Source organism: Saxophila tyrrhenica (genome assembly GCF_035928015.1).
Source record: "Saxophila tyrrhenica strain CCFEE 5935 chromosome Unknown scaffold_23, whole genome shotgun sequence".
NCBI classification, from domain to species: Eukaryota; Fungi; Ascomycota; class Dothideomycetes; order Mycosphaerellales; family Extremaceae; genus Saxophila; species Saxophila tyrrhenica.
In genome coordinates, this window is record NW_027041755.1 from 54,007 (window position 1) to 66,974 (window position 12,968).

The following is a 12,968-nucleotide window of genomic DNA, read 5'->3' on the forward strand; positions in this document are numbered from 1 at the left end:
CACTTTGCCAGATGCCCGCAATGCACAGTCGAGCTTTGGAAGGGCGAACGAAGCGACGGATCGCGGCTTGCACTGGAGGCAGTAGTCAAGCTGGCCGCCGCAGAGTTATTGGTCGCTATCCCACTCAGCGTGCGAGCCGAATATGTTTGCTTACTAAATGGTCTCCACCGCGTATCGAAGCTGGACAATTTTGCCTCATCTGAGGTACTGCCCATAGTGCTTTGGTTTGGCCTTGCGTTGGTGAGCATCCTGGCGTGTTCACCTATGTCCCGCTGGCTGGGGCTTATGGTGGAGAAGCGCCTTTCACGTGGAACTGATTGGTGGGGTGCACATGGAGTTCAATGGTGGGGTGAAAACCTCGAGTTGGGCCTCATGAAGAGGCCTGCTGGACTCCTGGGAGGGTGGATCTTGTTGATGTCCTTGGTCTACCGCGAATGATTTTGTGGCCAAGAGTGTGGTCGAGATTGGCTCGACTTGAGCAGCAATTCCCAGACTCCACCAAGCCTGATTCATTGCACCTCTTTCGTTCGCCGGCCCGGCCACAGCCTCCAGCTGGCTACTATGCCAGGACGTGATGCACTGTACAGGTCCACGGAAAATGATGCGGACGAGCCAACAAGATCACTGGTGCCTTGTGTCGAAGTCGAAAGCAAACATATCCGAGTCCAGCTGAGGCCAGCTGTCCCAATCCGTGAACAGACCGTCCGTAGAAAAGTCGTCAAGAGCGAAGCCGAAGGTCGGCCAGGGGTTGCTAGCAGCAGAGATTCCAGGCTGCGCCTCCGGCAGTTGCTTGTGTTGGTAAGGTTTCTTGTGATCGCAGTGTGGTTGCGGGACCTGGATTCTGTACTGTCTTTTCCAGGAACGCATGACGCGGTGAAGATTCCTTATCACCTTTGCGCAGGCCGTAAAGACGCTGCCACAGGCCACGGCTTCGGGACTGCCGCCATCTGCCTCCATACGTTCCAGCTGCCGTGCGGCATTCTCGAGAAGAATCAGCTGCATGTCGACACGGGGGTGCAGTACGTTATCGATCTTGATTCGTACGGCGTTGTTCTCCAAGATCTCCTTACAAGCCATGAGGACGTTGGTGCTGGTGTGCCGCGGAGGACCAACGAAGGGTACGCCTTGCAGCGATACTTCCGTCGCAGCATTGATGAAGTCCGTCAGTCGCTTTTCCAATGCATCCATATGCATGTCGCCGTATCTCTGGAGAAAGGCACCAGCCTCGGTTTGCTCGTTCAACGACACTTTTGCGGCCTCGTGGTTGACCCTTTGAGTCCAGTACATGCTGAGCTGAGCCATTGTGTCGTTCCCAACTCCCGTGTTAAGAGTACTCGGTGCCTGGAAGCCTCTCATGACTGCGAAGAACATTGCGAGGCCAATGACGTTGGAATAACCTTGGCCCTGCTCTATCGTGATGAGCTGCGATAGAGCCAAGCCCTCATGTGTCCTCCCGTCGTTGAAGAAGAATTGCGTTAAGCCAAGATCGTAGTCCTTCCTTCGCTGGTTGCGAAGCTCAACGTGCGTTTCGATGTGTTCAGACAGCTTGGCCGTGTCTTGCCAGTCGATAATCACTCCACGCGTCGCGATCAGATCATCGGCATGGTATCGCAGCACATGAAAGAGGAAAAAGCACTTGTCCAGCGAGAATCTGTCGATGGCTTCTGCTGTGATCTCGAACGCCGCCTGTAGAGCGACTTCTGGCTCATATAACTCTGAGCGGTTCGTTTCCAACTCCTGGAGATCCTGGCTCATGCGTCGCATTGTCGATGCGCACCACCGAAGGGTGTTGAGCACTAAAACTTCCACATTGGCGGGCTGTCCGGATGCAAGGCAACCCCGAAGCTTCTTTGGCGCTGCGTCGAAACCGAGCCGCTGTTGCATGGCGCTGATGAGCGTGCCGAAAAGGTTTCCAGACAGCGTGTGGGCGGCAGCTTCCTGGCTGTCAACGAGTGCTAAAGGCCGGTGGTTCATGACAAGCTCCAGGACGATGAGAGTGTACTCGTCTCTCGGCAGCATGAACAGCAGCTTCTGTCCCAAGTGATAGACAATACATTGCAAGTCGAGCCGGAGATTGCGATACTGCGCAAGTCGTTCACTTGGAACGTCCAATGCAATTGTGGCCAGTAGAGCTAATAATGTGCTTGCGGAGAGGTGACTGGTGCTGCTGGGGCGGGCGGCAGCGATTTCGTCCCACAATGTCCTTAGAGACGGCAACCAAGGCATGTAGAGTTTGTGCCACAGTAGACTGCGTAAACGTTGAGTATCCTATTCCCTCGCAAGTTTCGATCAGAGGACTTACTGGTGATCTAGAAGCTCTAATACATCATGCGGAAGAATTGAATCAAGCGACTTGGGTTTCTCATCTCGCAGGGCAGCAATGGTGCTTCCATACCGCTAACGAAGCGTCAGTGATATGCTTCATCTCGTGGAGATGACGGTAGGCACCTTGTCCCGACCCAGAAGCGATGAAGTGAGGTCAAATGTCCTGTTGACCGCTCCATCTGATGGCAGGAACGGTCAGCGATGGTGTGAAAGGGGTTTGTGGCAACCGGGGACCTACACATATGCATGCCAGAAGGCAGTCGCCGAACCGAGGGGTCAGTCTTCTCCTCTCGAGAGTTGTGCTCGTGCAGTGTCAAGAAGACCAGTTCCTCTGCGTCCGGGCTTGGTGACCTAGACTCCGTACCTGTGGTTGGGACAGTTGAAGACGGCGTCGGCATAGCTCTCTGCTTCTTCTGGTTCGGTCGACCGAGTGTAGTTCGCCGGACCACACATTCAAGGCCTTGCAGTCGACATCGTTGACAGGCTTTGTCTGGTGGTTGTGGGTCGGTTGACGGAACGATGGTTCCATCGTCAACGAGCTGGCATTTGATCCGACGCTCTCGGCAGCTCAAGCATATCAGCTTTGCATAACTTCCGCGAGCACGTTTGCGAGGTTGCACTGTATCGTCTGACATGTTGCAAATCGAATGAAAATGGTGATATAGATTCCAGATTGCGAATTGAGAAGGCCAGTCGCGCTATGAGGCATAATCAAGAGGAAGGTGCGGGACGACGTATCGAAAAGCCAGGCTTTACGGCGCGGAACCAAACAATTTCCGCAATCCCCAAACTCGGAACGTTTCTCGCAGCCGCAGCAGGGCAAGGCGACAACATCGTCAGCACCATTAGAGCATGGCCAGCTGGGGCATCTATCCTTACGAGAGCTGAAACCGCCACCGTCAGATTCGACAAGGCAGTGTTGGTGTTGGATGTCCACCGTGCGAACAACGGTCCTCATTGTATGCACCTCATCGCTATGCATCTGTCGAAGTTCTATGATTCTATCGTAGTGTCCTCATGTGCACTTCCTGCACCGGCAACCGATCATGATCCTCCGACTCTCCCACATTGGCCATCAGGCCAGTCCGACTCTCCTCATCAACGCTGCCTTCTCGAGCATTGTCCTTCTGCTCCTGCGAACGATCAGGATCCTGTTGTATTGCCACCACAAGCGCCGAGCTGAGAATCAGGCTGGAGCCAATGATGCTCATGACGCCAGGTGTATGTCCGAATATGAGCTTATCGAACCCCAGAGCAAACAGCATCTGTGTGTAGGTCATGTTGGTCGCACGAGAAGACTTTTCGTAGGCGAGACCTGCGGCGAGAAGGAATTGCTGAGTTCATGTCAGCGAGCATCTTTGGGACCATAACAACAGGACCTACCATAACAAAACCGCAGATCCCAAGGAAGATCAAGTATCCCCACTCCTTCAAATCAGCAGGCAGGACGAAACCGACGTCTGGCAGCACAACCTGCATGACGATGCTGACCAGAAAGCACCACCCCGCAAAGTAGTTGACGGAGAGCAAAGGATGGGCCCGTTTGCCGATCCATCGAATTGTGGTGTAAGCAGCTGCGCTGCCCAGAACTCCCAGCAATGCAATCCCAACAGCTGTCAACCGTTGGGCAGGCGTAACCTTCTCGTAAGAGCCAGCATCAGCGCCAGGAGTCTCAGAGGTAGTGCCGTTGCCGGATGGTGAAGCATTACTGTTGCCGCTTGCCGGCGGACTGTCACCTCCTCCACTCAAGCCTGCGAAAAGCGTAGTCGGCTTAGCGATGAAGATGACGCCGACTACAGAGACAAGCCCAGCAATCTTCTCCACCCGCGTAAAAGGTTCGTTGATCAAGATCGAGCATGCCCAGCACGCTAAGCTTGGAGCCAGAAAGGTGATCACAGTCGCATCCGCCAAAGGCAGATAGAGCAGCGAATAGTACATCCCGAAGACGCCAAAAAACCCACATAGTCCACGAGCGACCAACAACCCTCGTACCTCCGGCATGCCGAGTGGGAAATGCGGAGTCTTCTTCCACCACATGTAAACGCTGGCCAGGAAGAACGTGATGCCCATGCGGGCGAAGAGGATCTGGAATGGATGCATTCCTTTACCTCTGTTGCCTTCGATCTCCAGTAACCGGGTAGTCACGTTCATGAGGGTTCCAAAGATTTGGGCCAGTAACATATACGCAAGACCTTTGTTCCGGACCCAAAACTTGTCGAAACGCCCTCTGATGCCACCCCGAATCACCGGCGCGGGCGATAGAGAAAGCGTCCGGGCATGATCTTGAGAGCGGTGACGTGAGCGGCCTGGCCTTATTGCCTCGTACTCGTCAAACGATAGGTTAGAAAGTGTGTCGGGCGACAGTGGTCGTATAGGGGCTGAGAGCGGCGCTGACAGGAAAGCATTGTTGCGTTCGAGGTTCTCAGATTTGAGCAGTGGTTGAAGTTTAGGGGTGGCGTTCGCGTCGTTCTCAAGCCTGTCCGTGGCTTCTATAACGCTGATATCGGCCTTATCTGCCAAAGTCGCCGACTGTGGTCCTGGTACGCTCATCTCGGTCAACTATCGGATGGCAGGCCGTCTGCGATGTCGCTCCCCGGGAGTGCTAGGAAATGTGTAGCTAGGAAAATCATCCGTAATGATCGACAGGAAGAAGAAGATGCGACGTAGTAGGAAAGCCGGCCAAGGTTCATACACTCATATCTTGATGCGGTCTAAAAGGAATGGTGAGGTGCCACCGTTCCAGGTTGGGCCGGAACACGAAAGAAAAGGTCGTGCTATTGACTCAGCCATCACCGTTGCAACAAGACTCCACAGAGTCGGGTGAGAAAGCGTGAAAGACCCACAACGGTCCCCACGCGTCCAGTGGCATGGCAGGAACATGGCACACTAATGCCAGCGTCATCGGAGTCGCGCTTGGCCTTTCCGAGTGGTGATGAATTGCTGGCAGTTGCTGGTCTCACAGAACGGGAAGACATGCGTCGCGGAAGAGAGTGCTACCTGTATGCGTTGGGCGTGGCATGTTGAAGGAGCATGAGGTGAAGTGCCAAAGTGTTTGATCGACGACTGCGCTGGACGTCCTTGGCGAACCATTCCACTCCGGATTGATCGTCTTGAGGCTCTGCTTCACTGTAGTCTGTGCATCCTGCCGAGTGTCACCACCTCGGCTGTCCGAAGTCTGTCGGCCCTCCATAGAGAGTGACAATTCCACGCACCGTTTGCCTTCCATTGCACTCAGCAGCAGGACGTCCCAGCTGTGACTATGGCGCCCGAGAATAGCTTCCGCGAGATGACGGCCACCTTCGAGCAACTGTCACCAGAAGAACGCATCAGGACGATCTTAAGAATTGGCGAGCCAGGCAAGAAACGACTAACTGCCGCGTTCATCGAGGAGCAGTGCAAGCTGAAGTCCTTCGAGAAGCTCTCTGATACGGAAGCCAAGGCGACATACACCTTTAAAGTCGAGCACTTCTACACGAATGGGTCGGGCAACCTCCAAGGTCAGTTCCATCAATTCAACTAGCAGAAGAGCTCGCCTGACAAGATCATACAGGCGGCGCGCAGTCGATGATTTTTGACATTTGCACGAGTCTGACATTGCAAGCCATCTCGACTCCAGGTCGCTTTTTGAACGGTGGAGTGAGCCGGGTACTGACAGTCAACTACCTCCGACCTGCGCCGGAGGGCTCAGAGCTAGAACTGGAGACTGAAGTGATATCCGTCGGCAAGACCCTCGCTATGACTCGAGGCACCCTCCGGCGGGCCAGCGATGGTGCGGCCATTAGTACCTGCGAACACAACAAAGCGGCTGTCCCGACAAAACCGCAATGGAAGCTGTAAACCTCTACACTTTGCCGAGCTACCATCCATTGCACCACGGCCCATCACGCAACGAACCGAGAGTGATTTGCCCGTTCTTGCTCTCGGCACAGCTTCGTTTCGATGGAGCAAATGGGAATGTTTGTCTTCAGAAGAACAATCGGCAATCGACCAGCGGGTGGCTACAGTCCGGAAGGCTCACCTCTGCCTAGGGAGGCCCGGACAACACAAGTTGCGTGGGCTAAGCTCGTCGCTTTCTTCTTCACATGCTGCTCGTCGAGGGCCATTCCGTTGGGGTAAGGTATTGTCTCTCGGGAAAGGTGGTGCGTAACGGCACATCCTGCTAAAGGTGGAAGTCCCGATTTGTGCGAATCCTGACAGCTCCCGTCCGAGGAGAGACTCGGCCAGAAGGTGGATGCGTGCAAACCGTATATAGTAAAGGATGCGCAACACCCCAGGAAGATAGAGCTGAAAAATGGAACACTTGATAGCGAACATCCAAATGGCATTGACCTACCGCTTTTGAGACCCTATGTGCCCACGTAAAGACCGTATGCTTCGGTTTGATGCATATATACCGTGTACAGAAACATTGAAAGATGCTGAACACCTGTACGAACGTGCAACAAGATTCGTCTCAGTATAAGACGAAGAAGCAGCGCCCAGTGGAGAGCACCCAGAGGTCTGGCAATCAATGCTGACAACAACATTCCATCAGTCCAATGGTCTGTTATCTCCTGTCGGACGCAGGATCATTCACCACTGGCGCGGATATGCTTGTGACGGGTAAGAACATTCTTTCTTGGACCGGGAGCATGGAAGCTGGCGTCCCGATAGGATGTATTCACGCCGGTATACTGCCATTGATGGGAGATCCGAGCTTCGTGATGTAGTCGATAGGGGATGTAGTGGTCCGTTGTTGCACGTGGTTGTCTGACATGTGAAATTGTGAATCTAGAACCGACATTTTTAGGACGGCGCTGTTCCATGCGGGCCGCGCTCGCAGAACTAGGCCAAAGTCGGACGGCATCCGCGATTTAATGCTGTTCTTTCCCAACAACGCAAATACTTCGTGCTGGCAGCAATCAGTACTCACCGAGATACCAAGATCGAGTTTTATATATCAGTTCTGAATCGTACCTTCGGGGCAGATCTTCCAACTCGCTCTCACCACACTCTCAGAAACTTTCGAACACACCTTCAGCACAGCAACACCACACAGCCATGGCCCGCGGGAACCAGAGGGACAAGGCCAGAGAGAAGGCGCAGAAGGCCGCCGCCGGCGTCGTACGTCTTGCTCCCCCCTGAATGATCAAAGCTGTGCATCTCACTGATACTTCCTGTCAGAAAAACAAGAACACGGCATCCGGCAGCGAGATGCAGAAGAACAAGGAGGATGCCGCCGCCATCATGAGGGCCAAGCAGGCAGCAGGTGAGTTGAGATAGGCGTTGAATACCATGCCATGGGATGCTGACTTGGTCTTGCAGCGGACCAGAAGAAGGCCGAAACGAAGAAGTAGACGACCGTCGTAGGTCTTGGTGAGCGTGCGGCTTGGACGAGGGGATGCGGTGATTGCAGCCAGTTGTGAAGCGTTGTGGGCGGGCGTCACGGGGGTTGCGGAAGCATCACGATTGTTTCTTGAAGGTCGTTATAGCATACGAAGCAGACTTAAAGACCACCCGAGAACTCGAAGTGGTGTTCTCATGTCTTCATGTTTCTTCCGACGCGATATGGCGTGCTTAGTAAAATCGCCGTTGCCTCCCTCGACGCTGATCTGCATTGTTGTTTTCTTGGCAATTTCCATCTCGACCTCCGAGAGGCAGCATTTACCATTACCTTACTCTTTGGACCACGCTCAGCTGTTGGACACTCGGCCATCTGTCGCGACTCTGTACATAAGTTGTTGCAGCAGTCCAGCAACGTAACGAGCACGCGACAACTCCGATTTGGAACCCCTTCAAGAACCAGATGAGGTAGCCCGCGCTTGTACTTCCAGCGCATCGAAGGCGCAGAGATGCTCTCCAACTGGCCTGGGCAGCGCTATCGCTCCCTGTCCGGCTCGTTGGTCGACCATGAGAAACGACGATACTCCGACGCGAGCGACGATGATACGCCCTCCCTTTACTCCTCCGATCAACCCATGCTCTCCAACTCTTCTCCGCCCCGAAAGAACTATGCGCTGTCATACCACCTACCTCGGCGGCGCTTCTCGCGTTATTTCACCCTCATCATAGCGTCCATACTTGTCCTCATGGTCGTCTACCTGGTCAAGATGGGCTCCAGCAGCGACGCCCAGATACGGATGGGGTTGCGGAAGGGTCCTGATCCTCCGAACCCGTGGGAAAGCTTTCCATTCTTGAAGCGATATCATGGTGGAATCAGGAGCTTAGTGAAGAGAAAAGACAACGTCGCCGAGTACCCCACGGGCGACGAGGCGGATATGCAGGCGGTGATGGAGGCAGCCATGGCTCAGAAGAAGAAGGATGACAAGGTCGACCCCAAGAAGGATCCCGGGTTTCAAAAGAGAGATACGCAAGAGGATGGTTCAGTGAAGGCGGAAGCCAAGCAGGATTGGCCAGGTCTGAGGTTCGACCCCTACAAGCAGTACTCGTGGGGTGCGGAATACGAGCAGCCGGTGCACTGCTACTTGGACAACGTCACGAAACGGGAGATACCGCCCCTGCTCGTGCATGAAGGTATCCCAGAAGGGTTTCCAGACCCGGTCATGGGTAGCTACGATCTGTTTGGCTTGAACAACGATGTTTGTTTCGAGCGGTATGGCAGGCTTGGGCCCTACGGTTTTGGCTACAGTCGGAAGTACGGCGGCAGTGGGGCGGGTATGGAGGGTGAGAAAGATGGGTCGGAGAGCGTTTGGGGTGGGCGTGACGAGATCGACTACCGGGACGTCAAATGGGCAAAGGTGCAACAGAGCTGCATGGAGGCAAACGCACATCGGTTCAAGCAGCCTTCCAAGGAGATGAATCACTTCTTCAGGCCGATGGGTACTGGAGGGCCAGTGGGCGACCCGAACAACGTTAAACAGAAGCTCGAAGATCAGACAACTGGGCCGAACGGCAAGAAGTTGGTGCCGAGAACAGCCATCATCATCAGAACGTGGAAGGACTACCAATATGACGACGAAGATATGTTCTACCTTCGAGCGCTCATGAACGAGCTCACGATCCAGTCGGGCACAGAATATGTCGTTCACTTTTTGATCCAGGTCAAGGATCTGGATCTCCAGATATGGGCAGACGAAGAGACGCACGAGCGGGCGTTGAAGGAGGCTTTGCCGCAGGAGTTCTGGGGCATGGGCACTCTCTGGAGTGAGCGACAAATGAATCTTGTCTACGGAGGTGTGCAGGAGACGGTCTACCGAGACCTGCCGGTGTTCGGTGTTTACCGAAGCACATACCTCCCTCTACAGTACTTCGCGCACATGCACCCAGAGTACGACTTCTTCTGGCATTGGGAGATGGATATCCGGTATACTGGCCATTTTCACCATCTCTTCGACAAGGTGACGAAGTGGGCCAAGCAACAACCTCGAAAAGGGTTGTGGGAGCGCAACGGACGCTTCTACGTACCCGCTGAGCATGGTCCTTGGGAAGACTTCAGGCAGCTGGTGCGTGTGCAGACGGAACATGGTACCGCAAGAAAAGACAGCATGTTCGGCAAACTTTCAGAGGACGCAGGCTCTCGCCACCCCCTTGACTCAGAATCACGGCAGCCCGCCAAATCGATCTGGGGACCTGAAAGGCCTTCAGGGAAGGGTGATGAGGTTTCGGAGCCCCACAAAGATCCGGAGCCACCTACCACGTACGAGAAGGATAACTACGAATGGGGCGTTGGTGAAGAAGCAGATTTCATCACCTTTAATCCGCTCTTCGACCCGCATAACACCAATTGGCTCCTTTCCGAAGATGTGACAGGCTACAACACCAGTAAGGGCTTCCCTCCTCGCCGTACCGCCATCATCACGGCAAGTCGACTCAGCAAACGTCTATTGGATACTATGCACAAGGAGACGCTGTTCAAGCGACACACAATGTTCTCCGAAATGTGGCCTGGCTCCCTCTCGCTGCACCATGGCTACAAGGCCGTCTACGCCCCCCATCCAGTGTACATTGACCGTCGCTGGCCGACCTCCTACCTCGCGGCGATCTTCAACAACGGCGTTCACGGCTCCGCTGGCGGGTCGAGAACCAGTGTTTTCAGTGACGAGCGACAGCACAACTTCCTGGGCACCACCTGGTACTATCACGCCGGCTTCTCGCCAAATCTGTGGAAGCGCTGGTTGGGCTACAAGGTCGACAACGACGGTGGAGAGGAGTGGGAGATGCGTGAAGGTGGTGAGGGGAGGATGTGTTTGCCGGGCATGCTGCTGCATCCGGTCAAGCAGGTTGATTTGGTGTACGAGCGGAAGGCTGGGGATGGTTGATGGGGGATAGGAGTCGTATTTGGTTCGTGCGTAGGCATAGCGGGAGGCGTTGGGATATGCTGTATAGCGTGTGAATGTTGGATATACGTGTGTATGGGCTGTGCAGTATTTTGAATATCACGTTCACATGGCCCTTCTTGTAAGGTGGTTTCTCTAGCGCGTCTTTATTAGCGCGACTGACCTGCTCGACTTCACTTCATCCCCGGCCCATTTCTTTTCCTTTCCTCGACACCAAACCTGGACACTCGTGCCTCCACAATGACGCCCATCGCGAGCCTGAGACTCATAGTACATCTGAAACACCAGCCACAGGATATATCGCCACTTTGTGGCGAATCTGCCCAACGCAGCATTCTGAAACATGACCGGCGCCAATCGCGCGCTTGACGGCAGTGAACTCTTCACCAATTGCTGCTCCTCTTACACCAGAATCACGACAAGCGCAGGAAGCGTGCATGCGTCGGATCACTTCACAGCCAACGGAGCCTATTTGACCACGACGTCCAGACTCATCTCTCCCTCCACGCCAGGCATCCTCACAGCGTCCTCGAAATGATCCGTTTCAACACTCGCGTGAAGCAGAAGATCGCCCTGCATCGTTCGCAACGATACCAAGGAGCACTGACGGCAACGCGTGCTATTCACGATTTGGACCCGCGAGCGCGACAATAGCACAAGTGTCACAGACCCGTGATGTGGGCGCGACGGTGAGCAATATTGTTACAGTCAAGTCCACCCTCTCTCTTCTCTTCTATTGTTCCCTATTGTCCAGCGCGTTTCTATTGTAGATCAGTAAAGAGGTTTCCATTGCCTTCGCGAGGCTCTGGAGACTCTTTGCATCTTCTTTCTTTCTCATCGTCCTCGTTTCTATCGATCTTGCGTTCTTGAATGACCGGCTGCGTCGTCCTACGACTCATACAACCATCTCCAGGTCTACGAAGGACTACGTCTTTTTGCAAACACAGCTGCTACGGCACTTCAAAGCAACGCTGCTGGACAGCTTCTCGCTACGATCTAATACACACCAACCACACACTTGCGATCCTTCGCCTCATTGACACATGTTCGTGAGATTGTATCCTTCCGAGAAGTGAGTCCTGCCATGCAAACAGTTGTCATCCCGATGCCGGCAGGTTTGCTAACATTCGACACATAGACTGCTCTACATACCTATCGAAGCACGACGCATCGAAGCCATCATCAACAAATTCAGCACTACTCAGAACGAGACCGAGAAAGCTTCAGCCAAGATGGCGTTGTCCCGCAAGTCGTTGGCCGGTCCTGGGTACATCATCCTAGGCGGCATTCGCGTTATGAACACCATCGGGCTTCTGGCGGTCATTGCAGCGAGCATAGTGATGCTCGTGAAGACATCGGTGGCATCGAAGTTCTTCTTCTTTGATGCTATCACACACGTTCTGACGGCGTTCACTGGCAGTAAGTACATGTTCTCGACCTGCGCTGCGTCCAAACATGCTAACTTCAAGCAGTGTTCTTACTCGTTTCCGAATGGCAATTCGGACCCATAGGTCGCTACTTCGCCCGCAACTGGCCGCTACTCAGCCCGTCTCACGGCTTCGTGTTCCTCGCGCTCACAATGCAAGTGCTCGGCATCAACATGCTCGGCAACCTCAACAAGCCAGCCACAAGCAAGAAGTCTCTCGGCCTGGCCTTCTGGCGTATCGTCATCGCTGCCGGGATTGTTATCTTCATACTCGGCTGGATCAACTTGATCGCATCCTACGTCTTCCGCGACCGCAGCGCCGGCATTACCGCACGCCAAGTACGCTCTCATGGTGCGGTGGCCGCGTTGAAGAGCCCGAAGTCCAGCGCTTCATTCACACCATCAGCGCCCGAGCTTGCGCAGACGTACATCCACCAAGAGACCGTGTCGCCAACGAAGACGCGCAGCCCATTCCACTTCATGACATCGGAGCGCCGCCAGTCCACTCTGCCATCGTACCACGCCTCCTCGCCTACCGCGGCGTCGCCACCATATCCCGCCACCAGAGATCCTGTCTCGCCGACCAGCCGATACTCACGCGCGACGAACTGCTGCCAAAAGGGTGTGAAGGGGCTGTTTGGTCGTGTCCGGGACAGCGTTGTTCCGCCGCTGCCAACCGCGGAGCCTGAGATCACCGGGCCACTCAACAGAGATGGGCGCTTCGACGGCTATGGCAGCCCTATTCGTCCGCCGAGCGCACTGCATCCAAGCCGATCCGGAGAGGGTGACACCCGTCGCTGGAGGGCTGGTGCGTAATGACAAGGCTTCGACGGTTATGGCCAGTGATGGCAAAAAGCTTTTCGTATGGCAAGAGTCTGTCTTGGGGCATTCATTGGAGACGGGTCGATTTGCATGGTGCTTTCGTGGTCCGGGTTCCTTCG

At 54.5% G+C, this 12,968-nt stretch overlaps 6 protein-coding genes across 6 annotated transcripts; 4 read left to right on the top strand and 2 right to left on the bottom strand.

The window, feature by feature from the left end:
- Positions 1-621: 621 nt before the first annotated feature.
- On the bottom strand, positions 622-2,723 carry LTR77_010398 (uncharacterized protein; the record flags this gene model as incomplete). Its single annotated transcript, XM_064807618.1, has 4 exons — positions 622-2,248; positions 2,303-2,397; positions 2,449-2,504; positions 2,564-2,723. The coding sequence occupies 4 exons, from the start codon at positions 2,721-2,723 to the stop codon at positions 622-624; spliced, it is 1,938 nt and encodes a 645-aa protein (XP_064654127.1).
- A 603-nt stretch (positions 2,724-3,326) lies between these two features.
- On the bottom strand, positions 3,327-4,875 carry LTR77_010399 (uncharacterized protein; the record flags this gene model as incomplete). The annotated part of the gene is made up of 2 exons (XM_064807619.1): positions 3,327-3,659; positions 3,709-4,875. The coding sequence occupies 2 exons, from the start codon at positions 4,873-4,875 to the stop codon at positions 3,327-3,329; spliced, it is 1,500 nt and encodes a 499-aa protein (XP_064654128.1).
- A 709-nt stretch (positions 4,876-5,584) lies between these two features.
- On the top strand, positions 5,585-6,162 carry LTR77_010400 (uncharacterized protein; the record flags this gene model as incomplete). The annotated part of the gene is made up of 2 exons (XM_064807620.1): positions 5,585-5,822; positions 5,876-6,162. 2 exons carry the CDS (start codon positions 5,585-5,587, stop codon positions 6,160-6,162), a joined length of 525 nt encoding a protein of 174 aa, XP_064654129.1.
- Positions 6,163-7,365: 1,203 nt separating this feature from the next.
- Positions 7,366-7,661, top strand: LTR77_010401 (uncharacterized protein; the record flags this gene model as incomplete). Its single annotated transcript, XM_064807621.1, has 3 exons — positions 7,366-7,428; positions 7,489-7,573; positions 7,630-7,661. 3 exons carry the CDS (start codon positions 7,366-7,368, stop codon positions 7,659-7,661), a joined length of 180 nt encoding a protein of 59 aa, XP_064654130.1.
- Positions 7,662-8,156: 495 nt separating this feature from the next.
- Positions 8,157-10,583, top strand: LTR77_010402 (uncharacterized protein; the record flags this gene model as incomplete). Its single annotated transcript, XM_064807622.1, has 1 exon — positions 8,157-10,583. The coding sequence occupies one exon, from the start codon at positions 8,157-8,159 to the stop codon at positions 10,581-10,583; it is 2,427 nt and encodes an 808-aa protein (XP_064654131.1).
- A 1,061-nt stretch (positions 10,584-11,644) lies between these two features.
- LTR77_010403 (uncharacterized protein) lies at positions 11,645-12,843 on the top strand (the record flags this gene model as incomplete). Its single annotated transcript, XM_064807623.1, has 3 exons — positions 11,645-11,673; positions 11,740-12,020; positions 12,074-12,843. 3 exons carry the CDS (start codon positions 11,645-11,647, stop codon positions 12,841-12,843), a joined length of 1,080 nt encoding a protein of 359 aa, XP_064654132.1.
- Positions 12,844-12,968: the final 125 nt, after the last annotated feature.